Source organism: Chenopodium album, chromosome 12, assembly GCF_948465745.1.
Source record: "Chenopodium album chromosome 12, dcCheAlbu1.1, whole genome shotgun sequence".
In the NCBI taxonomy this organism is placed as follows: domain Eukaryota; kingdom Viridiplantae; phylum Streptophyta; class Magnoliopsida; order Caryophyllales; family Amaranthaceae; genus Chenopodium; species Chenopodium album.
Window position 1 is genome coordinate 55995854 of NC_137845.1, and position 26973 is coordinate 56022826.

At 34.1% G+C, this 26973-nt stretch overlaps 2 protein-coding genes across 3 annotated transcripts; one reads left to right on the forward strand and one right to left on the reverse strand.

Annotated features, from left to right (window-relative positions):
* The first annotated feature begins 8882 nt into the window (after positions 1–8882).
* LOC145572709 (putative RNA exonuclease C9B6.11c) lies at positions 8883–22094 on the forward strand. Of its 2 annotated transcripts, none has more exons than XM_081631684.1 (7): positions 8883–9297; positions 9383–9424; positions 16242–16324; positions 16543–16644; positions 16725–16939; positions 21531–21625; positions 21728–22094. In XM_081631684.1, exons 1-7 carry the CDS (start codon positions 9156–9158, stop codon positions 21979–21981), a joined length of 933 nt encoding a protein of 310 aa, XP_081487810.1. In that variant the 5' UTR covers positions 8883–9155; the 3' UTR covers positions 21982–22094. The 2 variants fall into 2 exon arrangements, with proteins under 2 accessions (XP_081487810.1, XP_081487811.1); XM_081631685.1 differs by having other exon boundaries at positions 21531–21579; positions 21739–22094.
* Positions 22095–26167: 4073 nt separating this feature from the next.
* Positions 26168–26710, reverse strand: LOC145571429 (uncharacterized). Its single transcript, XM_081630463.1, has one exon. The coding sequence runs from the start codon at positions 26708–26710 to the stop codon at positions 26168–26170; it is 543 nt and encodes a 180-aa protein (XP_081486589.1).
* Between the last annotated feature and the right edge of the window lie 263 nt (positions 26711–26973).

Sequence of the window (26973 nt, forward strand, 5' to 3'; positions counted from 1 at the left end):
TTTTAAATCATGAACTTTTGCAAGTCATACAAAGTGCCACGTGGCATTTTCCTAATATCCATTTGTAGTTAAATATTTTTATATTTTTTTTTATTACTTTAAAAGAAACCTTTTCATTCTTGCCTTTTCATCATATAGTTTCTGATTTCCTTATTATGAATCTTGATGGTCTCCAATAATATTTACTAAAAACTTCAATTTGTAAATCATGCTCACTATAAATTAGAAATTCTCTTCCTTTTCCCCATTTTATTTTCATGTCTAAAATTTATTTTCCTCCCTATTTTTCTATTTTGAATTATACAATGTTACATCGCAATTGAGTTGATTTTATTACATCATACGAAGTATTTCTCTAATTTGATTTATACAACCTTACACCGCAATTGAGTCCGGCCATTTCATAACTTTGTAAGACAATTTGGCCAAATTTTGTATTGATTAGTTTCATACTTTCATTAAATTTGTCACAAAAAGGTTTGTTTTCTCTAAGTTTAACTCCTTTTTTTTTTTTTCAATTTGCAATTTTATTTACAATTTTAATCTCAATTATAAATATTGTGATAAATTAAACCATATGTATGGATATTCAAAATTTATGACTAAATGATATTATAGTTTTATAAAAATTGAATATTTGCTAGGTCTTTAAAATCGGTGAATATTATTTTTGCAAAATCAATCATGTGCATTATTTTTTTTTGGAAAATTCCTAAATACTAATTCGTATATAGCCAGACTCCTAAATATTACTTCATATATAGAAGTTGGTCAAATCTAATCATCCTGCTTTTAAAATTTAAAATGAAATGAACTAACCATTAGGATTTGAATACAACATTGAAAGAGAAACATAATGAACTTACTTAAAACTGATAGAAAGAAACTTAATTGAAGACAAATTTGACTAAATTTCAACTTTAATTTCCATGAGCAAAAAATACAATTTAAAATTTACATTGGGAAAAAATCACTGATTGTAAAGAGGGGGGATTTGATGAGAAAGAGGGATATGAGTTGTAAAATCAAAATATGTTTAGATGAGAGGAAGAAGATTTAAGAAACTGCCCTCATGAAACAACATGGTACTATGATAGAGAGAACAAATTTTTTTAAAAAGTAAATTGTAAAAAAAAAAATTAAAAAAAAATAAATAAATAAAAATCAATGGTGAAAAATGAAGAAAAAAAAAAGGAATGTAATATGCCACGTGGCACTCTAATTTGTTGCAAAAGTTCATGTTATTTAATATTAGTATTGATATTGATATTGATTAAAATATAATAATAATCCTACACATGTATTTCGAAAAGGCATGATTAATAAATTTTAAAATTTTGGATGGAAAAGATGTTTTATTGAATTTCTGTTTTAATAATTTATTTATTTATTTTTTTATGAAAAAATTATTTTCTTGAATAGGCATGATTATGAGGATTAGGATGGAAGAGATGTAAAAGAGATGTTTGATTGAATTTCTGTTGTAATTTTTTTGATAAAAAAATTATTTTGTTGAATAGACATGATTGGGATGGAAGAGATGTATGATTGGTTTTTTTTTTTTTTTTGTGTAATTACAAAAAAATAATTTTATAACAGGAAAATAGGAAGAGAACAAGTGTCCTTCCAACTTCCTGTTTTAAAATAATACTCCCTCCGGGTTTAAATACTTACTCCATTTCTCCATGTGCGGAGTTTTAAGAGAAATTGGAGAACGTAATAAAATATGGAGGTAGTAGGGTATGTGGAAGAATAAAAAATTGTAAAAAGCAAAAGTAGTTGAGAGAATTGGAGGAGGGAGAATATAAAATTAATAAAATATGATTTATGTTGGGTTCACTAGTTGAGAAAAATAAATTAAATATTGTAAAAGCTTTCCAAATAAGAAAATGGAACAAGTAATTAAAAATGGCCGAAAATGAAAAGTGGAGCAAGTATCTAAAAATGAAGGGAGTAAATTTCAATAATGTACATGATACTTCGTACTTTATAATTTCATACTTGTACTTTAATATCATACTTAACTTTAATTTCAAACTCCTTTGAAAGACAAGGTTGTTTTATTTGCGCTTAATAGAGTCTCTAGTTGTGCAGGGCTTTGATTGATTATGGCTCGGATTCGGGTTACGAAATTAACACAAGAATTTTCTTTCTCACAAAACTATGAAGCGGCGACGGATCAACTCAAAAAGTTATATGAGACAATGAATCGAGAATGTGCTAAAGTGTTATATTTATGTATTTGGATTCTTAGCCCTTTCCCAATTAATTATTGTTTGATTTTGTTAAATTTGTTTTCATTATCGTTAATTGTCAATTATAGATATCGTATGGCTTTATTTAATGAAATTTAATGTCTTTTGTGTGACTTCATTCAACAAAAATAAATGAAAAAATAAAATAAAAAAAATTAGAATCATACGTGAATTTGTGAACCATTAAACACATGATAATTTTATAATATGGCAATATATGTAAAAAAAAAATTTTAAAAAAAAATAATAATTAGACACCATTTTTATCTATTCACGGGTTTTATAAGTTGTCAAATATAATTAAATCCACAAAGTTTCCTACGTGGTTGGCTACACCGTGTGATCGGGGTTAATTATTTAGGAGTAACTCTGGCCGATCGAGTAACCTCTGAATAAGTAACCCTTAACCGAGTAACTCCTGACCGATCAAGTAACCCCTGAATAAGTAACCCCGGCCACACCTTTTGTTAATCTATAGTACACATTATGCTGGGATTATCACTAATTGTGCTATGCTCATCATAGCCATGGAAGGTGGAACCACTCTTCCATGCACCATCCATTAATGAGGACTAGCTTGGTAGGCCAATCTTCAACAAGCTGGCCAAACTATTTTTTTGGATATGAATTCCCTTTTTATAAAGTTGAAAGCCAAAGCAATTTGTTAAAGTTTCTACGTCAAAACCTTCCAATTAGGGAGAAATTTCAAACTTATAAAAAACGTACTTTGTCTTTTTATTTACAAGATTGATATTGGATCATTCTACTTTAAAGGAGAAATTTCAATTTAACTAGCATATCTTGTCTTATTATTATTATTATTATTATTATTATTATTATTATTATTGTTGTTGTTGTTGTTGTACTTTATTTTTTGGCTAGTTGTTTACTTGTCCAATTTTTGAAGGTATTTTTGTGGTATTTTTTACTTTCAAAGAAGCCGAAAAAGTTTGAAAAAATTAACAAAAATAATCCAAACTATTAATAATTTCAACTATCATTTAATGTAAAATAATCCCAACTATTGAGTACCTCCTCTCAAAATAGTCTCTCTTACCGGTTACCTATGATATCGGTTAACATTTTTAATCCTCCTCCTTTTCTGTACATTTCACCCTTTCTTTCTCCCTCCACCATTTCCATAACCTTAGCACTGCCATTCCACTCCAACGGTGGCCAAATCAACCCCTTCTTTTGCATACTACTCCGTACTCATAGTTAATTGCTTTGGATGTTCACTACTAAGTTAAAGGGAAACATCTGCGGTATTGCACAATTACTATCAAAAACAATACCATTCCAAATTCCATCTAACTTCTTGAAGATCAAAAGCAACGAAGTCTGTAATGTGATTTCATATGCAATTTAATCCCCTGTTTCTCTTCTGCTTCTCAAAAATTGAAAATCTGCTGAATTTAAACTAGAAAATTGTAGATTTATTCTACCAATTAAGTTGTGATAGTGCAATTGACGAAATTTTCGATTATTTCTGCAATGTTGATTTGAATTTAAGGATTAGATTAGGATTTAACAACTCCTGAAATGTGATAATCAAAGCAAAAGTATATGATTTTTGTTCATTTCCTAGCCTAATTTGACCTAAAAGAAGACTAAAAAAGGTCCAACCCATTTTCTCCGGCTAACCTTTAATGGCAACTACACCGCGACGTTGCTATGCCCAACTCCGCAACTTGCCTTTTTTAAAAAAAAATTTAAGTTTTTGAGGGGTTGTATTTTGCTGTTAATTCAAGGAGATGAACGGTTTTGTGGGGGTGGAGGCAGTTTTGTAGAGTATGGAGGCTATGGAGGGCAGGAATATAGGGAAGGGAGAGATGGAAGAAGTTTTTTTTTTTTTTTTTTTTTTTTTTTTTTTGTATTATTATTTTAAAAGCAAATCAATCTTAAAGTCACACATCATACTTTTAGTGAATTGCTATTCGTCGCTCCTATTTTACATAGTAACGCTCCCATTTTGACTTCAATGGACAAATATGCCCTTTATGCAAGTTGTAATATTTAAAAAGGACTTTGTTCCCTTCATGCACATTTTACATACTAACGGTCCCCTCAAAGTAGTACACCGTGAATCCCGAGTCCACCACATCGGTCCCCACGACCTTCAAACCAAATCGGTCCCCACGACCACCTTAAATCGTTTTTTTTAAAAACTAATTAATCATCAAGTTTTTTCCGACGGGTCTTGGATGATGGACGACTGGAACATTCGTACGCCGAAAAATGCGTCGGAACATTCTGTAAGTTTTTTTTTTTTTCTGATAATGGGACATCTGCCCAAAATTTCCGGATGTTCCATGGTGGATCCGGAAATTTCAGGCGGATCCACCATGGGACATCCGGAAATTTTGGGCGGATGTCCCATTATTCAGTTTTTATTTATTTATTTTTTTTTTTTGTTTGTTTAAGTTAATTATTTATTTTTTTAATTGTTGTTGTGATTTAGTTTTTGATAATTTGAGTAATTAGTAATAATGTTGTTATTGTTTTGTAATTGTTGTTGTTATTAGTAGTAATATTATTATTATTAGTAGTAGTAGTAGTAATTTTATTTTTTGAAACCTTATTATTATTATTATTATTATTATTATTATTATTATTATTATTATTATTATTATTATGTTAGGGTATTACTATTTTGTTATTTATATTATTAATATTGTTATTGTTGTTGGTGGTGTTTATGATTATTGTTGTTGCTATTACGCAATAAGATTAAAACACAACACACAACACAATTACGCACTACATATCAAATCCACTCGCAAATATACACACCAAATCACATATCCATACCAAACCACACACGTCCAAAACTAACCAAACACATGGGAATTTGTCAATAAAGGAAACACACAGATTATAAGTTTATACCTTGCCAACATTCTCAAGGTGTGTCTTAATCACCTCACCCCTAGCACACACTCTATGTCCTTCACTTTTTTCGGCCTGCAAACATCAACCAAACCATCTCATTAATATCAATTGCTTGACAAATATATGCATCATATCATTTACTTGTTATATAAATCAGCATAAAACAAAACACGGGAATGAACTACAATAATACCTTAGGAATTTTCATTGGACCTTTATCAATATGTTTTGACTTCCTCTTCTTGCTGTCTCTCTGTAAGAAATGCATCAACAGTCCCTTAAATACTTCAGAGCTTGATTGTTCATCTTCCCCCTCAACATAATCCTCAGAGTGGGAATTACTCGAACCATGGTCATCTTCCTCCTCATTATATTCCTCTGCTACTTTAGAAAACCCTTGTCTCTTCACAGGTCTTTTAGAAGACCCTTGCCCCTTTACAGGTCCTTTACAAGACTTCGAAGTGACCTAATACCCAAAACAAATATTTCATATTCATATCAACCATTTGCAGGGTAAAATAACATAAAAAAAATCCTTACACAAAACTTACCACCTTTTGCCAACTAAAATTCCGAACCACATACTTTTTCTTCATAATATTCTTCTACCTGCATTTTCAACAAAGTGGCAATAAATATTCTGAAACCATCAAAACCAGCAAACATCAAAAGCCAAAACACTAAACGCATATTTCCAAATAAATCATCACAAATTGACAAAGCCTAAAAATTTGATTATGAACTACATCCGTTGCATTCAATACATACTTAGGCAAACTGTTAATAGCTAACTCTAGTGGGTAACAGCCAGCTCCAGTGGAGGGAAAATCCTAAACCCTTACAATCGATTTGGGAATGATAAATTTCTCGCTCACATTGTAAACCATAAAATCGATGCGAGGGAGTAAATATAGACAATTGGAGAAAGAACGACACTACATAAAACTGTAAAACCCTAATTTACATTCTTACAATTGAGAAAAATAGATAACTTTAAACAATTGAAAAACCCTATAATCGTTGTAAAGGGAGTAAATTGAGGAACAAAACAAACTACAATCAATTGAAAAGGAGTAAATTGAGGAACAACACAAACTACAAACAATTGAAAAGGAGTAAATTGAGAAACAACACAAAATACAAACCAATTGAAAAACCCTAAAATTAAAATTGCCCAATATCAAATGCAATCACTGTCAAACCCAAAATCGTTTCAAAAACTACAAATTCTACTTCAACCACTATCAAAATCCTAACAACACGTCGATTTAGGTTATACCAATTACGTTTTCATCATAAAACTTACGGGTTAAGCTGGCCTAATGGTAGTGTCCTTCAGCTCCTCCACCACCACGACGGAATGCGGACAACAGTGTATAATTTAAGAAGAACAAAGGGAGGGGAAAAGGAGGACGGTGAGCAAACACAGAAAGAAGAAGAAAATTCGACCACAGAGGAGAGAGAAAGAGAGAGGGAAGAACGAAATTCGAAATGAGGAGGAAGATAAAAACGTATGTAAAACGTACGAGATACATTTTACATACGAAAAGAAATACAAAAGAAATACGTTAAAAAGCATAACGGTGTCAGACAAAAGCAAAACGGGTGCCCAGCTGGAATTCACCTAAAGAGTGCGAAAAGACCTCCTTGCCCCTAGTTATGCATTTATGAATGCATAAATTTTCTCCCTTTAAAATGCCTCCTCCACCCAGGACATTTAACTACTCCAATACTCCTCCATCCAATTGTAACTTGGTGGTGTAGGAAGCTCCTCCTCCTAACTTCTTCAAACTCAACTTCGACAGTTTGAATTGTGGCAATTCAATAGTAAGTCATCTTTTAAAACAACAACGACGATGTCATCAAGACACGTTCTTTAACCATGGTAACACAAAAGCTTTTATAGTTAAAGCATCAATTTTTCATGAATTGAACGACTAGCAATGAAGAGTGACACATAAAATATTACTTCGTATTTTTAAAGGGGAAAATTTGATGATTGGATTAGGGGTGAGCATTGGTCGGGTACCCGTACCGTTAACACTAACGGTTCAGGTACCCGATAACCAATAACACTAAAAATGATATCCATTAACCGAACCAATAAGTTCGGGTATCTGGATTTTCGGATCGGTTATTGGGTACCCAATATGATGTCCAATAATGAAAATTTAGACTTTAAAATTTAATTTTTATGATATTATTCAACACTAATTAACAATAGTACCACATGATCATGACCAAATTACTAATAATATTACTAGTCATTTAAATTATGAAGTGATTATGAAGTAAAATAAGAGTTTAGATTTTGGATAAATAGATTTAAGTAGGAAGAAAAGAAAAAATTACTCATCGGATCGGATCGGGTAACCATTAATTTAAAAATGATACCCAATAACCATACTTGATAACAAATTATCGGATCGGTACCAGAACCGTTATAGTTATCGGAACGGGTTTCCTAATTTTCAGTTCGGTTACGGTTTGGATTTTCGGATAATTTTGCTCAGCCCTAGATTGGAGTATGTGTCACATTTACGGAGAAGCATACTGGGCAATAGATTGAATGGCTAAAGTCGATCATTCAAAATATTGTTGCCCATAAATCATTGTTTATGATGCATGAAGTATTGCCCTCGTTAGAAGGTCTCATAATATCTTTTTTACTAGTATTTAATGTTACAATATATATATATATTATATATATATTTTACATCTGTTAAATATTAATGTGCAACTTTTACTAAAAATAGTCGTTAAAAATTATGTGCAACGTTTCCAAATCTTTTCATTTTTAGAATTCTTTTATTAAAATTACAAAAACATCCTTACTAAAAAATGTATAACCTCAATTACATTCTTAAAAACAGAATTAATTAGAAACTAATCTAACCTAATTAATCCAACTATTCCTACCATATTTATATCATCTCCCCCAATAACTCTTTGAAATCAACCAAACTAGTTCATCTTATATTGCCTCATATCCTAATTCTTCACTTACCCATTATCTTTCTCTCTCCTCCTTCAACCTCATTCCAAATCTGGTACGACGAAGAACAATTAAGGCTGTTGTCGGTGGGTTGAATGGGTTTTCATTGGGGGTGGGCGATTTCGTGGGTGATTCTGTGTTGGGTGGCTCTGGGTATGAGTTGGGGTGGGTTTCGTGGTTTTAAGTTCGACTTGGGGTGGGTTTCGTGGTTTTAAGTTCAACTTGGGGTGGTTCTGGGTTCGAGTTAGGGTGGGTTTGGTGGTTATGGGTTTGAGTTAGGGTGGGTATGGTGGGTGGGTGTTCGTGGGGGTGGGGGGTTTTCGTGGGTCTAGGTTCTAGTGGGTGGGTGGGTGTTCATGGGTCTGAGTTTTGGTGGGTCGGTGTACATGAGGGTAGGGGTTCCGTTGGTGGGTCTAGATGGCTTGGTAGTTCTGGGTTTTTAGATTCTATTTTTTTTAATAAGAATTTGTAATTAATTATTTATTACCGGCATACTCTTACTTTTTGTTAAGCACTATTAAAAAATTTTGCATTGGAGTCCGTTCCCCCTCCAATGTAACATTTAACGGAGGTACTATATATGGTATAAAAAAACATATACTACCATCGTTACATATTATTTGCAACGATTTGACATAAAGTAGAGAGGAAAAATGTTTAATATAATATAATATGACATCGTTACATATAATATGAATTGACCAAAGTGCCCTTGTAATAATTCACCCTCTGGCCTCGTCTGATTAGAGTGTACACAAGATAATCCACCTCCAAAGCTAAAGTTATTTCTCTTTCCTCCCATCTTCAACAACATAAGTATATTTCAATCATTTTCTTGCATAATTGACTTGTTTGGATCCAAGCATATAGTTCAATCAATGCTCTGCATTTGAATTGCCGGGGTCTGAAGTTGTGACTTGTGAGTATCAGTGCAGAACTCTTAATTGGGGATTTATTAGGGTTCTTCAGCTCGATTTGGAAATTTCATCTTCAGTGGCTGATGATTGTGAAGGATGAGTTTATCACTCACTGTGATGACCTTTAACCTCCATGACGAACAGCCTATTGATAGTTTGAATTCATGGGAAAACAGGAAAGATTTGTGCATCAGCGTCATTACCAGTTATTCACCCACCTTCTTATGTACACAACAGGGTATATCTTTTCTCTTCGCCATTTTTTTTCACTTCTTCTTTCCCAACATAAATTTTTTGATTCCTTTTCACTTTAATTTACTCAGGCTTGAAGTTGCAGTTGGATTATCTTCAGCAGGGATTACCTGGTATTGCATTTTGCTGTTTTCCGTGTTTCTTCTTTCTATACTAGAAACCCTTTTGTGAATGATCACGAATTTAAAAATTGTTTAGAGCTAATTGACAGGTTTCTGTCAATTAATGCACATGTCTAGTTGAAAAATCAAACCAAGCCGTCTGATTTATAACTTTGATGTGGAGAAGTCTTATGGGCATGCTTCTTACGGCGCTCTTGGTTACTTTTACTAAGGTGTGTTTCCTAAGAATACATTTTCGGAACAATGTATCGCTAGGTATATCAATTGCTTTTAGGAGACGATTTGTTGATTGTTATGCTACCTTATAAGAGGAGTCTGAAATTTTTTTCTTGATATGCGGGCTTTGGAGAAATATGTAGGCATAGAATATTCGTTTTGAAGAAGTTTTTTTTTTTTAATTTTAGCTGGCATTGTGGCAAGCGTGCAAGGTTAAGTTAGTAATTGGGAATTGAGTATTTGGGTCTATCTGTTGTAGCACCTTAAGAGACATAATTTGGAAGATATATGGAGGAATGTTGAAGAAGAAATCACCGTGGTTTGGCCAAATGTGACATTGTTTAAATGGTGCGTTGGCAAGGAAAGTGGAGAGTTGGAGTTATGAAGTGTTTTAGAAGAAGCCGATAGAGGTCAAAGATGACTTGTACCAATCAATCAATCAAAACCTTAACCCCATAAGTGCGTCGGCTACAAGAACCAAAAGTGATTATTCCGTATAGTATCCACAAAAATGTTCCTCCTTTATCCTTTACGATCAAATACCTCATTCTCATGCAATTCCATATGTTTCATATCCTTCCTAACTCCTTCCAACCAAGTCATTGTCGGTCTCCCTCTACCTCGTTTAATTTCTCCATGATCCCACTCATCGTTTTACATGCCCGAACCAATGTAGGCGATTTTCTCTTAGTTTGTCTCGAATGCTTGTGACACCCACTTTCTTGCGAATGACTTCTCTTCTGATTCTATCTCTTAGAGTGTTCCCGCACATCCATCTTAACACGTATTTCCGTTAACTCCATCTTTTTAATATGCTTCTTCTTAGAAGCTCAACATTCTATACAGATCAACACTTGTCAAAGATGAATTGTACCAAAGGAATTAGAAATATGTTGAAGAAAATGGGTTTGCAAAGTTTATTACACTAGATGGAGAATGAAAGAATAATTGTTGTGATTGATACATCAGATAATTTCATTATTTATGTAGCTGACGTCCCCATCCTTTTGGGTTTGAGATATTGTTATTATTGTTATTCACTTATTTGATTATGCTTATTATCTAATATAAAGTTATTCGATATACAACTTGTGATGTTTGTTCTTGATATATATCTTGGATGCCAATGCTTTGACATGTTGCAGAGGGAGGGAGGGAAGGGGTGACGGTACGGAAAGAAGTCAACGATTAAGTGTTTAACCTTTATTAACTTTATAGCTTGATCACACCTTTCTTTAAAATAAATAAAAACGTTCCTCTCTCTCTTCAGTAACTATTTAATCTATTTATAGCTACTTTAGATGATTCAAGTTCTCTTTTTTTTTTTTTTTGAAAATTTTTAGTTCAAAATAAAAATCAGTTAGAATAGTAAAAATCTGTATAAACAGATACTCCATCTGTTCTTTTCTGTTATACTCCCTTCCCTTTTTAATTCATTCTTTTTTGTTTTACCTTGCTTTGCTTTATTCTTACTTTGGCATACCCTTATTACCATCTTACTTCTTACCCTATAATAAGTATACCTTTACACACACTGTATCTAACATTATCCATCTTTTTCTTACCTAATCCCACCGTTTAATACTAACTCCATTTCTTTATAGTTGCAACACACACTTTATCACGATATTTAAGAAAAGTGGATTTCACATGATATAATACCTTAGTATAAAAATGCGGTTTTGGTCGCGATCGCGGGAACGGTTGCGGTTTCATGGTAACGGTATTGATGCGTTGATCGCGGACCGGGTTGCGGTTGAATTTTATTTAAAATTTATTAATCTAAATATTGTAATTTAGGATTTTTAATTAATTTTTATATGGGTTTTAAATTGAATTATTACACTTTATGACCTTTAAACCAAAAAACATATGTCCGTATTACTCCAAAGCTTGTTTTGTTTTTTATTTACCCACTGACGACAATTTATTAAAAACAAATAACATAAAAGGCCACCCGTCATAGGCTCATAGCAAGTGACCATTGGCCCAGTATTGTCCCACCAACTTATTACTATACAATAAAATAAATAAAGCCTACTAAAGTAACCAAACCCATTCCCATTACTATTTACTTCAAATTACATGTGACAACCTCTTTACAGCTGTCCCACGTCACTATTTACTTTCTCACTGCTCCCTTGGTTCTAATTTAAGAAACTCATCGGTTTTAATGGAGTTTCTCCATTTATTTTCTTTTTTCCCTTTCTTTTAGTCTATAAAGTGAGTAATTCTTATGGAAAATAACCAAATTTTGAGTCAACAACGTCGATGCGGACGAGATTCATTTCGTATCGAGTGTATCGGCTGAAATCTCAGCGTTTTGAAAAACGCCGTGCTAAAACGGGAAATATCGGATTGATAAGTTCAAAATCCATTACAAACCGGCCGGTTCACGACGTAACAGCCGCATTTTTATACCATGTATAATACACTTAAAATGGGGTTAAGAGGTTGTTAGAAGTATAATCAAGTGGGCTATGAGTTTTAAATAAATGCAATAGTACATTTTTCATCATAAAAACTTTCCTTTTATAGTGTGTTGCAACTATTGTGACAATTCTATTTTAAGGAAGTGCTGCAACTATAAAGAAACGGAGGAAGTATAACTTTATACTACTTTGCCTTACATGTTCAGTATTTTTTAAATTGCATATTCCTAGTTTGAACATAAACATAAAATAATGGAGGGAGTATTTTAGATGGATGAAACATTCTTTGAAGCACCAGCCTCCCTTTTATACCCCGAATAATGATCTTTGGAACTCTATGTAATTCAAACTCAAGAAGTAATCAACTTATGAAGGTTAAGAGAAGCTCTGAATCCTTTGCTCACATAATAGGTTCTATTGGACGAACCACGTAAATCCTTGTGTTTCTTGTTTATCTTTATTGCTTCTCATAATCTATTTCATTGTTGATTTTTGCTCCACACAAATCAAATACTACACCGCCTTTTTCACTACAATTAGTTTCTAGAGCCAGCTTTTATGGTATTATTATGTAAGATGCTTATAGAAAAATTTGATTTACCATATCAGCAATAAAATTTGATATAGATAGTTTGTTAGGCCAGTAAAATTTAGTACATGGTAATTAAAGTGAAGGCAGTTTGCACAAGGCTCTTGGTGATGTAAGCCTTTAGGTATGTGTTTAGTAGGAGGAAATGGATTAAAAAGTCTAATCAGCGATTCAACTTAGTCTCTCTAATGAGAAGTTCCAAGGAGACTACAACAGTAGGTTTGTGGTTATAGTTAGATCACGTTATATGACTAAGACTATCACCAATCGTCTGCTACTCATATGTAGACTTCAGGATATTCGTCTAGAAGAAAGTTAAATGCTTGAGTCTCATATAGATGAGTTCTTTCTGTTACTATGTATTTGTAGTAGCTGTCATGTTATTTACAACCCTCTTATAAGAATTTTCGTGAAACCTTGTTATATGGTGATGATGATTGGATTAGAAGGATTTTGGGGATACCCTAAGGTACCTAACTCAAAGAGATTTTATTATTATAAGTTAATTGTTGAATCTAATGGTACTCATAGAAATGATGTTTTAGTTGTACGTTATGGTAAGAACTTTAACAAAAGTAAATCCTGTAATTATTGTTATGCAAAAGGGCATGTTTAGTCTGAGCCTTCGAAGTTGAAGAAGAAAGAGAAAATTGGTGATAATTTAGATGATAAATCCTCTGATTTTGATGATGGTGATTGGTGATGCACTTTAGGGTTTACACGCTCTGGGGCTTGTGGTTTATGTGATCTCTTTATGATGACCGGTTAAGTGAGAAACCATGTTAATTTTTATTTTGGGAGTCTATGATAGGTTTTATGTTTTCATTTCGTAATAAAGTAGCTGTAGCAATTTTAATTACACATTAGAGTGTTTGTAGTTATGCTATTTCTTATCCTGATTGGGTAATTTTATGATTTGTTTAGTACAATTGTAACTTGATAATGTGATGTAATTTTTATAATTCTTGATGTTTAGTTTGGTATTAAGATGGAGAAGTATTTGAAGAGAGTTTGGTCAATTTGGATAATGCATGCTCGGTGGTTTCACAGTTTTGGCATTATACGCTCAATCAAGGTCATGTGGATGGTTCAAGTTTTGGAATTTTATGTTCGGCATTGCACTAGTTCATACGTTAGAAAATATGTCTTTTTTGATTGCCTAAAGCTAGTAAGGCATATGGTTTTTTGTTTTAGGTGGAGCGTTAAAATTTGTTATATGGTGAACATTACTTAAATATTTTTAATTTTTTTGGTTATATGGAAGTTAAAAGGTGGAGAATTGTTGAGTTGTGCCATGAACATTAAAGAAATTGTATAATAATTCTAAAGATGAAGAAGAGGAATTCGGTCTAGCTATGGATGATTGTCTATCTTAGATGGTTAGACCTGGAAAACGAGTCATTGGGGTCAAGTCAATCTTGGGTCGGGTCGGTCAAATTCGGGTTTCGGATATGACTTGGGTCGGGTCGAGTTTGAGACAAACCATTTCCAGGTCAAGTATGTTCAAGTCATATACAGGTTGAGTCAAAATTGGGTCGGGTCATGTTTGATTTGTTCTATTTGTGGATTAAGCTCAAAACGATAATTTTATATTTTGTTATTATAATAAGAACTATTAATTTGATTTATGAGCTTGGCTACAGTTGGAGATGAAAAATTTGAGTCATTTTTGGCACCAGACATTTTTAGTTCAATTATAAGGTAATTTTAGTTTGGGACATTTTGGGTATCGGGTATGTTCGGGTCAAACACTTTGAGTCAACTTTAGGTCGGGTTATTTCGGGTATCGGGCCAACTTCGGATCGGGTCAACTCCATTTCCAGGTTGGACACTGGTCGGGTAGATTTCGGGTTTCGGGTCAATTTGAATCGATTTTTTTGGGTTGATTTTGGGTCACGGGCCTGGTCATTCGAGTCGGGTGATTGCCAGGTCTAAACTATGTCTAAATCTAGAGAAGAAAGGAAGCTGTAGTTTTCAGCCCAAATGTTGACTCAAACCTCTAGCAGGAATATTTTCCTGATTTTGGTTTCTGGTTTTCATCCTGCTTCTGTTCAGTTTTCATGGTTTGCTCCTGATGGTTATAAAGCTTATTCCTTAAAGAATGGTTTAGGCTGGTATTATGGTTTCTTTACGAGGTAACAATCGGGTGATCATATAAGTTGATCGACATTAAAAAGACTCCTTGAAGTCCTCTTGTTAATCATTGCGTTTCATGTTTATCATCCTTATTGCTTGCTCATCCTATATTATATTGTTGACTATTGTTTTGCACAAATCAAATACAACACACCTACACCTTTTCACTATTCACATACACCACTTTGACCTCCATTGGTGCTTTACACATAAGATTATATAAAATCATGTGGATATTTGTTAGAATTGTCTCAATGTACAATTTCAGAACATCAAATTATAATAATTTGTACTTATTGATGACTAAAGATATGATTGGTCAAAGTTCAACGTTGGCGAATGTGTTTATTTTGAAACGGAGGGAGTATTTCATAACAAACCTATTTTCTATCTAGTCTTTCATTTCGCTTGGTTTTTGTTTCTACAAGAAGTAAACAGATAAATTAAAGAACAGAGAGGTAAGGGGTTTTATGTAATATCAGTTACCCGAACTTGCTTGTCCATTGAGTCAACGTTGTACAAGAAAATCATTTACATTTCAACGTAAGCTGTTGGAGAAAGCCATATAAAAACTCCAAAGGTTTTCTTGAAATTATTAATGAAGTTGTCAAATGAACCAGATAGCAAGATTATAGAATTGCTTTATTGTCTACTTACGATTACTGATCACTTACCTCTTCAGTATATATGTAGTCTATATGAGCAACATAGTCCGCCAGTCTTTGTAAGATATTTGATTTACAACTGTAAAGGTCAATGGTTCCTTTCTCTTACGATCTTTGTAGACTTTGAGTATATATGTAGTCTATATGAGCAACATAGTCCGTCAGTCGGGGTGGCTTAAATGGAGAGCGGCATCGGGAGTGTTATGTGACCAAAGCATCCCCTTACATACAGGACTGCCATAAGACCAGTGTTGCTCTATGGTACAGAATGTTGGGCTTCTAAGAAGGAGCACAATAAAAAGATGGATGTTACGGAAATGCGCATGTTAAGGTGGTTGTGCATGAACACTATAAGAGATAGAATCAAAAATGAGGTTATTCGCAAGAAAATAGGTGTTGCAGGCATTGCAAACAAACTAAGGGAAAATCGCTAGCGTTAGTTTGGGCATGTAAGACAGAGACCCGAGGGTGCACCGGTTCAAAGAGTGGGAACATGGAGGGGTTAAACGAGGAAAGGGAGACCGAAAATGATTTGGTTGAAAGGAGTTAGGAAGAATATGAAGTATATGGATTTGCATGAGGATGAAGCATTGGATCGTAAGGGATGGAGGAGGAAGATTTATGTCGATGACTACACGGAATAATCAAATTTGGTTTATGTAGCCGACCCCACTTATGGGATTAAGGCTTTGTTTGATTGATTATTATTTATTCTGTTAACCTTAAAGTTGAAAGTTTTCCTTATATGTATTTTTTTTTGAAATTCCCAGGTTATGGGCATTTTGGCATATCTAGAAAGGGTGTTGAAGATGCTTCAGATGAGCATTGTGCTATCTTTTTTGACAAGGAAAAGGTATGCAATGTCTTGGTTTGGTTATCTTTTCATTATTATTATTTTTATGTTCATTATATCTTCTGGGGAAAAGCCTCTGTTTTTGCAGGGTGAGAGCTTACGTATTCCCTTGCTAGACCTTGCTCTGGGTGGAGCTTTGCTTGTTGACTCTGTTTTATATATTTATTATTTTCATGTTTTGTCTTGGTTACTTTGTTTATATTTATTCATCTTTGAAGGTAGAGCTGGTAGAAGGTGGAACCTTTTGGTTATCAGAGTCACCATCTGTCCCTGGAAGTATTTCATGGGGAGCAGTAGCTCCCTGTATTGCAACTTGGGCGATATCCTTGATATTGCTTATTTTATTTTCTAGTCCTCTCAATCATTGTTTAGCAATGTTTTTCTTTGACGTGATACCCACACATTTCAGCTTAGGGGGGTTGAGCCTCCTGGTTTTTCCTTCCAGATTGTAAACACAAATATGGATGAGTTCAGTCCTCGTGCACGCCGAAGAGGTGCTTTACTCACATGGCAGCATATCGCTTCATTACCTCCAAGCTTGCCTGTAGTGTACTGTGGAGGGTTTAATACACAAAAGGAATCAACTACAGGACGTTTCCTTCTTGGGAGATCAAGGTAGAATATCAATTAAATCCCTTTGTTGTTTTGAATGAATCAGCAGAACTTCTCTCCGTTCTTCATTTATTGGCATCTTATATCAATTTATTTAAAATTTGTAGTGATCATTTTGGAGAGAGCTTTTTGCAGCCCCAATATATATATATATATATATATATAAGGAAGGCTCATGTAAGAACCCTCCTCTATATAAGAACCCAATCTTATATAAGAACCAATCTCAGCCCTTTATTAGTTTTGATCTAACCATCTAAAATGATCCTTTAGTAATGGCATTTCTGTAATTTTGAAGAATTTATATTTTGAACATATAAACAAAAATTTAGAACATAGGAAAATTTTTAGAACATAAGCTAAAAAAGTTTAGAACATAAGCAGAAAAAATTTAGAACGTAGAAAAAAGATTTAGGACATAAGCAAAAATTTAGAACATAAGCAAACAAAAATTTAAAACATAAGAAAAGTAATTTAGAACATAAGTTGAAAAAATAATTTGATTTATTTTCATGTTATACTATTTGTGGTTTACTTTTAAAAGTTTTTATTTATTTTTTATTGATTTTTATAGAGATAACCTATGTAGGAATCGAACCTACATCCTCTATGCATTTGCATAGTGCTCTACCAATTGAGCTAATAGGTTTTAGCATTTTTTTTTCTTCATTTACCTATGTGTTTTATATGTTCAAAATTATCTTCCTATCATTTAAACTTTTTCATCCAATACTTTAAATTTTTCCGTCTATGCTCTGAATTTTTCGTATATTTCTGAAAATTTTCACTCTATGTTCTAAATTTTTTCTATCTATAATCTTAAAATTTCTCACTTCTAAATTTTTTCACCATATGTTCTAAACTTTTTTCCTATGTTCTAAATTTTTTCACCCTATGTTCTAAACTTTTTTCCTATGTTCTAAACTTTTTTCACCCTATGTTCTAAACTTTTTGACTATGTTCCAAACTTTTTTTTTCATATTCGACATTTTTTTTATCTATGCTCTAAATTTTTTCCTATGTTCTAAAATTTTCCATCTATGTTCTAAATTTTCTGTCTAAGCTCTAAATATATGTTTAAATTTTCATATGTTCTAAATTTATTCACTCTATGTTCTAAACTTATGTTCTAAATTTACTTTTATGTTCTAAATTATGATTCCTATGTTCTACACCTTTTTTAAGATCTAAATTTTTTTCCCTATGTTCAAGATTTTTTTTGATTTTTTTTCTACTTATGTTCTAATCTTTTTTTTCCCTATGTTCTAAAATTTTATGCTTATGTTCTAAATTTTTTCTTATGCTCTAATATATAATCTACTTTTTTTCAATTTATTTATATTAGCAAAAAATTGCATTTCAAGTAAAATAATGAAAACAAAAAATAAGCCAAAAACAATGATAAGAAGCGACTATCGAAGTTCAAATTGAAAAAAAACAGAGTGCAATTTAGAACATAACTATGTAATTTAGAAAATTCATGTGAACACTCCCCCGTGAACAAGGCAAGAAAGGCATACTTCCCACTATGAGTAAAAACATGAAAGACACTTGAAACAACACTGTATGTTCTAGAAAGATTTGCAGTCTTCAGTTTTCATTACTAGCTGACACCCTCACAATTCCAATTTCCCACTATGCATGTACACATTCAAACAATAAGAATCATTCGTATAAATAATCATATCCAATTAAAAGCATGTTTCATTTAAGTTTACCTAGATTACAATTGTTGTAATGAAGAAGTGAGAATCTCAAACAAGAACATCTCAATAATGGCAGATTGCTAAATCAGATATTGCTCACAAAATTTGTAATCAACACTATTTGGAAGAATCAATAATTTGGCCTTATTACAAACAAACAATGGTTAATATAATTAGTGTGAGTGTGTGACCATACCAATTCTTCTAGAATCATACACAAAGAACTATAGAAGTAGCCAAATTATTCTCAATCCTCAACACAACCCAAAATTCCAATTTAATTAATCTCAATTAACACAGTAACATCAAATTACCTAAAACCGCTGAAATTCGAACATTAAAATCTATGAAATTCGAACCTTAAATCCGCTGAAAATTCCAGCCCTAAAATCGCCGAAATTTGAACCTAAATCGCCGAAAATTATTGAAAATCAAATCAGAAACATCAAAATTCGACTTGAACTCCTGCGAAATTCAAGAAAATCAAATCAGAAAAATCGTAAAAATTGGAAAAAAAACGCAAAAATCATGCAAAATTCATGAAATTAGAACAAAATCGAAAAAAAATGTACCTGATTTGAGTAATTTAGGCTGTTTTGGCGAAATTTCAATGAAAATACTTTAATTGACAGCAATTTGTGTTTGGTTTTGGGATTTGAGGAGAGGGAAAGTAAATAGGCTTGAAAACTGAGGAGAGAGAAAATTTTGGCTGGTGGATTAGGGGTTTGAGGGAGGGTTTTGTATATTAATCTTAACCGTCCAAATCAACTTAATCCTACGGTTGAGATTGGTTCTTATATAACTAAGGTTCTTATATAAAGTGTGGTTCTTACCGGATCCCTCCCCTATATATATATATATATATATATATATATATATATATATATATATATTCTTCATATTTTTCATAAACAAGCATTTGAGCCCTTGTCAGTCACTGCCATGTAGATGAGAGGCTTGTGAGGAAGCTTTTTTATGATTATTATTTGTGATTGTGTGTCATATGTTAGCCATTTGTTGAATTATCCTTTGCTTTACAGAATCTTTTTGGCAAATATTTTTGAAAAAATGGCCTAAATTCACTTTTTATTGCGACTTAATCTATTTAATACTTTAACATCACTGCTTGTATCTAATAAGTGCAACCGCTAACCACACAAACTTTCCAACCCACTTTGAATTGCCCGTGTTCATTATGGAGGGAAACCTTTTTAAACTGTAAATTATATTCTATGAAAATTTTATTTCTTTGGAAATCAACTTTTAAAGTTTAAACTACTAGTTTCCTTTCTAGAATGAAGGGGGTGGAGGGATGACAGAAGTAAAACATTTGGAATGGAAAGGATATTGCCTTGCACCCCTTTTTGCAAAAATGTTTTCTACTCAAGAATATTATTTCACTTTTTCACCCCTTAGAATTTTTTCTTTCTTTCTATAGAAAGAGAAATTTGATGATATTCTTGTTCTTTTGACTTCTTTTAATTGGTACTCAAAATAATAACCCCTTTACATGGTATTGGTGTCCTTCAACTTTTGACTTTAATTACTTGAGCAAACATTACAAAACATTTTTATATAGGGGTTTTTTTTCTTTCTTTTTATAGTGCAATGCTTTTTTACCTATTTGCCGCTTCTCATCAATGGTGGATGCACATATCATCAAAAATGGTTTTCATCTTTGCTACTTGTTAGAGATTCCATTTCTTTAGCAATTAGCATTACACCCACCTTCTTTTGTGCCTGCTATTACAGGCTTTTAAACCATTGGCTTCTTTCTGCTCCTGCACTACTATAAGCCCCCTTTTAAGTTGTATGTTTGAAAGTTTGGGCTGGTTGCCAGGTTTCGATTTGGCTGCTACATTATTTACTGGCTAGTGGTCGGCATTGGTGTTTGCTGCTGTTAAGAGGGGAGCAATCAGTCTGAAATTCTAAGTACTATATTTCTGCACCCTAAGAAATCAGTTTCATTTTCTCCCTCTGATCTTTCTATCTTTCTCTCTTTTAATAGGATCTGCATTTTTCCATAAATTTTCTGTTGAAATTAAGACCGACCCATTTTGATTCAGCTGCAAATGTACAAAACCCTTGTCTTAATATCTCTACTTTCCCTTGAAATTTCTCAATTATATCATTTTATTTTCTTGATGTTTCTTAATCCAAAATCCACCATGACAGCAGCAGCCCTTAAATCAAAGTCACGGAAGAGACAGTTATCTTTATATCAAACAAATCAAATACTTCGTGAATAATCAGATGCATATGGGGTCATATGGCCACAATGCTAGACAGGAAAAATAAATTCATTGAAACAAAAAATTTTATTTTGTTGTGGGATTCATTGATAAACGTTTTGACGGGTAATTAATGAATAAAGTCAGTTGCAGACGATTTGGTTGGTTGTGAAAACAGAGGATGGGGAAGTGACGACTAGGAGAAGGGATTTAGGCTAGTAATTGACCAAACTATTGTTTTATTAACAGTTTGAACGTGGTACCAATGGAGATTAAAGTATAGGGGTACTTAATAAATTATGTGCCTTTGGTAAAAGTCCAAATTATGATTATACTGTTAAGAATTTTCACTTTGGAAAAGATTTCCCTCTTAACTGAACAGTGAACACAACTGAAGTAAATGTGCAATGGAGAAGGTGGTATGCAAAAGCGAAAATGACATTGCATAGTTAGATGTGTCAAAAAACACAGTTACCAACTTACCATGGCATATTTTGTTTATTTGTGACATGTATTGGCTAGTGGCTAGCCAGCAAACTTGCTGTTTTTAATACTGTTTCTGGATCTCAAGATAGGGACTCCAGATTATTGAGAGAGAATACATATTCATGATAGAATAATGGACAAAGTACATGAGTTTCGTTGTTTTGTCTACAGAGAGCACGGTGTAGTAGGTGATATGAGAGACACATGGCCAAATGCACGGGTAAGAAAAAATGGATCCTTAATCCGCACCTATCATGGATTCAGAGGTATCTTTGAAGCTCAAAGTCTGCAATTTTTTAAATTTTTTTAGAAGTGAAACTGGTGGAATCTGGTTTACAAACCTCTGACAAGCTTTAATGGTGTGCTAGGTGATAAACAGGGAGCTTTGGAATTTCTAAAGTTGATTTTTAGGGCTCTTTGTCTCTGTTGGGATCGACAGACTCAGGATCTTCATGTGGATTGGATTCTGTACAGAGGAAGATCCTTGATACCAGTACTATGTGAAGTAGTGAATGATAATATCGATGGGTGTTACCCATCCTCCCACTATCCAATGTTTGCTGAGTTTATGCTCCCTCGATCTGTCAGATTGAGTGAAGCTCCAGCTCAAGATGAAAGCTGAGCAAGCAGTATTATGAACTCCATCCATAGTACTATTGTTTTTGATTGAAAGCTGTTGAAACACATGCTTAGCACAGAAATATAATATTCAGCAGTATTAATTTTGAGAGATTATTTTTAGTGGGTATTTTATTGATTCAGATTGAGCTATGCGAAAGTTGTGCCACCTTGAAGTGAATCCAAAAATACAAAATGAGAAAATTGTGAATATCAAGTTTTCTGCAATCGAGTACACAACCGAAGGACAAGTTATTGGAGTATGGGTCTACGTTTTCCATCATGGTATTCTGATACTTCCTAGACTCCCATGATCAGGAAACCATGCTTCGAAGATTAATAGTCTTCACCTTTTATTTCCTCCCCCCCCCCCCCCCCCCCCCGTTGAGGTGAATATTACAGGGATCGTTGTCTTGAGTTATTTGATTTTTATTTTTCTTTTTTCGTTCTCTTGCAATGTTTATACTTTACACATTTGATCAATTGTGAGCATTTTAGATTTGTATTGATATAACTTTCAAAATATCAAATATTATATTATTGATGGTATAGTTTTGCTCTGTCTGGTGTAAAACTTGTTTCTTTTAGAGAAATTTGTTTCAAATGTAACAATTAAAAAAGAATATATAGAGTATTGTTCTTAAAGATAAATTCTATTCAGTTTCACAATGTTTAAAGACTTTGTCTGAAACAATGTGAACGTAATTAGTTCAAAATTGGAAGTTATGAGATTAATGTTTAAAAGTATTTTTGTAAGATCATTAGGCATCAACGGAAAGAAAATAAGTGTCCAATGGATAAGCTATGATTTTTTTTATTTTATTTTAATTTTTTTTATTCGAGAGAGGAACAAGTCCAAAGGGAAATAAAAACAAAGCAAAAATAGAAAAACTAACAAACAAAAAACTACCTACGGAGGGACAAAGCGTGGTAAAGCCACACCCCTATTATACTCCTCTAAAATACGATCAAGTTCTACCGGAACATTATTAATGAAATCTAATTGAGAGTTTTGAACAACTCCGCGGTTGGCCAACCAATCCGCCGCTTTATTCCCTTCGCGATACACATGAGCCACCTTTACTTGCCATCTCGAATCATTTAAGAGCTTCTGACAATAGAGAATGTCATGAATATTTTCTTCCTTGGGACTTCTTGCTTATGTAATGCTTGCACACACGCAAGGTTATCAAGCTGCACTTCCAACTTTGTAATCTGGAGGTTTTGAGCTATTTCCAAGCCTCTTGTAAGTGCCATAACTTCAACCCTATATGTTGTGCAATACCCAAAATTTGAGCGAAAGGTCGAGATGAGAGTACCTTTATAATCTCTAATAATTGCACTACCACCAGCTGGTCCTGGACAACCTTTCACAGCCCCATCGCAATTCAGAGAGTACCAGCCATAATCTGGAGCCCTCCAAGTGACAAAGGTTTCACTCCTCTGTTTTTTACCTCCCTAATCTTCTTCAATCACGCTTCTCAACGCTCTTCTGGCTTTCTCATATTGAACCTGGAGAAAAGCACAAAAGTCAAGGGGCATTTCATCCCTCCTATTAAACACAAAACAGTTTCTCCATCTCCATATCCACCAAACAGTTACACCAAAATATGTAACCCAGCTTTCCTCATCATACATGTCTGGATCCTTCATGTTAATGGTGATCCACTCTTTGATGTTCCCTTGATAAAATTGTTGAGCTATCGAGGAAGTGAGAGTTTTTCTCCATACGACTCTTGCTGCAGGACAATCGCGGAGGATGTGCAAAGTACTTTCTTCATGAGCACCACAAATAAAACATTTGGGGTCATCCGTTAATTTTCTTTTGAATCGATTTAAGTTTCCAAGAATTCGATCGTGGCAAGCGAGCCAAAGAAAGGCTCGTATTCTTTGCTGAACTAGAGCGTGCCAAACTACATCCCAACACTCATCATCTATGGTGTCAGTTTCATGCCGCATTATGCTTGTTAGAGAGCGAATTGTGAATTTCCCTTTGCTTCCCTCCTTCCAATACACTAAGTCCCTTAAACTTGAATTGAGTCTTACTTCATGATTTTGAATTTTTTTCAGTGTAATCGAATCAAGAAAGGGGCTGAAAACATTCCATCTCCATCCAACTTTATCCTCCCACACTTCTTGTACTGTCGCACCAGCTAGCTCGTCTAGGATGGGCTGCGTAACCAAGTCGCTAAGGGGCTGATCCGTACACCATTTGTGGTCCCAAAACAAGGTCTTAGCACCATTACCAACTACAGTCCGTAAGCCTTTGCCCAACCACTTAGCATTCTCGGTTATACCACTCCATACATTCGACATACCCACCTTAGGCTCAAACATATCAACATCGCAACAACCCTTGCAATATTTTGCTTGCAACACCCTAGCCCAAAGAGCATTAGGTTCTGAAAGCACTCTCCATCCAAGCTTCGTGAGAAAAGCTGCATTTGCTTGCTTCGCCGAATGGATGCCAATACCTCCTTGATCTTTCGATTTTTGTAGCATTTCCCAAGAGATTAAGTGCACCTTCCTTTGTTAATCACTTCCCCCCCAAATGAATTGACGAGTTTTCTTATCAATAGCTTCACAAGTAGCCCTTGGAATTTTGGTCGTTTGCATCGAATACATTGCCATTGTCGAAAGGGTGGCTGTGGTTAATGTAATTCTACATGCCAACGAGAGATGTTTGGACTTCCATCCCGATAATTTTCGATTAATCTTTTCACACAAATGTTGAAAAGTCTCTTTTGTCACCCGGCTTGTCAATGTGGGCATTCCTAGGTACATACCAAGATCCTCCGTAACCTCCATTCTAAGTTCAGCACTAATGCTTTCCTGCGAAGCAATGTCAATATTTTTCGAAAAATACACCCTTGATTTCACAAGTGAAACTTTCTGAGGCATCACAAAATCTCCTTAGATAATCATGAATAATTTCCGCTTGATCTACACTTGCCTCCGCAAAAAGTATAATGTCATCCGCAAAGATGAGGTTGGAAAGCATAGGATCATCTTGACTTGCTCTAATTGGCTTCCATTTCTTCTGGATTATTGACTCTTCAATTGTTTGATAAAAGCGCTCCATGCACATAATAAACAAATGTGGAGAAAGTGGATCTCCTTGTCTAATTCCTCTTGAAGGCTTGAAACTTGGTGAAGGTTCTCCATTCCAAAGCAATTGTAGAGAAGCCGAAGTGATGCATTCCATGATACTTTCAATCATAAAAATAGGGAGATTCATTTGCACCATCGTTTCTTGAATGAAAGACCAACGAAGTCTATCGTATGCCTTCTCAAAGTCAATTTTGATGGCCATAAAACCCTTTTCACCTTGCTTTCTTTTCATTGTATGAATGACCTCTTGAACTATCACAATGTTGTCTGTGATTTGACACCCCGGAACAAAGCTAGCTTGGGCGTTTGATATAAGCTGGGGAAGCACGGGTTTCAATTGATTCACAATAACTTTCGTGACAATTTTGTATGCCACATTACACAACCCAATGGGCCGATATTGAGAAGTAAACTCAGGATTGTCGACCTTAGGAATGAGGGTAATAAAAGTTTCATTCATATTACTCGGCAGTCCCTTTCCCTCAAGGATAGGCATGATAGTTTTGTATACAGTGTTTGCTATGAGGTCCCAATTTTTCTAGTAGAAGAGGGCTTGATAACCTTCTGGTCTTGGTGCTTTCATTGCACCCATCTCCTTCACAACCGCCTCTACCTCGAACTTACATTGGCAGCTCGGGGAATATATCTAGGGGTAGGTCAAAGAAATCAGGTTCACCCTCCTCCTCGAAAAGCTTTGATAAATATGACACGACCTGATTACGAATTTCAACTTTATCGTGCAACCACTGGTCATCTTCTCTTTTTAGCGCAACCACCTTATTTTTCCATCTTCTCACTATAGTGCTAAGGTGGAAAAAAGATGTATTTTGATCACCATTTTTTAGCCACTCTATGTGTGACTTTTGGTACCATAGCAGCTCTTCCTTTTCAAGAATTTCATCAAGATTTTTTTTCTCAATTTAGCCTCTAATTTGATAAGGCCTCGATCGGTTTGATTGCAAGTTTTTTTTGCACTCCAGCAATACGTGCAAGATAGGATCTCTTTTGCTTGAATATATTTCCAAAGATATCTCGATTCCAATTCTGGAGATCGGTCAAGAGTTTAGCTAGAGACGACATTAATTCTCCTTCACCGTCCCATTTTTCTTCAATGAATTTTTTAAATTCTCATGTGTTAGCCATGTAGCTTGAAATCGAAATGGTCGGTGGATGGCTTGCAAAGGTGCGAAGCCATTTGGGGAGATAAAAATGGGACAATGGTCCGAGTGAACTGCTGTAAGGTGTCTCATCGATGCCAGATTAAACCTTAAAGCCCATTGCTCATTACACAAGGCTTTGTCTAACCTTGCACTTTGCTGAGTTTCAAGTGATTTGCCTCTAGCCCAAGTGTGTGAAGCACCAGAGAATTCAACTTCCAATAGGTCCATGTCCTCAACCCAATTGTTGAATATCACTGCTCTTCTATTAGTTTTATGACATGACTTATTTCTTTCCGAAGGGAATCTAGTGTCATTAAAATCACCAGCTATGAGCCAGGGTTTATCATGACTCATGGCAAAATTCTTGAGCTCCTCCCATAGTTCTTTCCTCTTCATTGGATCCGGGCTAGCATAAATTGCAAAAAAGTACCATGGCATGGCTCCTACACGAGAAATCTCCATTGTGATGTGTTAATTGTGTTTCAAGATCGGGCTCACATTTACTAGATTCAACTTCCAGTAAACCCGTATTCCGCCACTAAAACCCAAGGCATCAACCCTTGAGTGCCCATCATAACCAAGAATCGAAGCTATCATTACTGCTTCCTCACCTCCCATGTGCGTTTCCACTAACGTAAGCACATTAGGTTGATGAATTTGAACCAAATCTTTGAGAACTGTGATGAAGTTCCTAGTTCCAGCACCTTGCACATTCCACACCATAC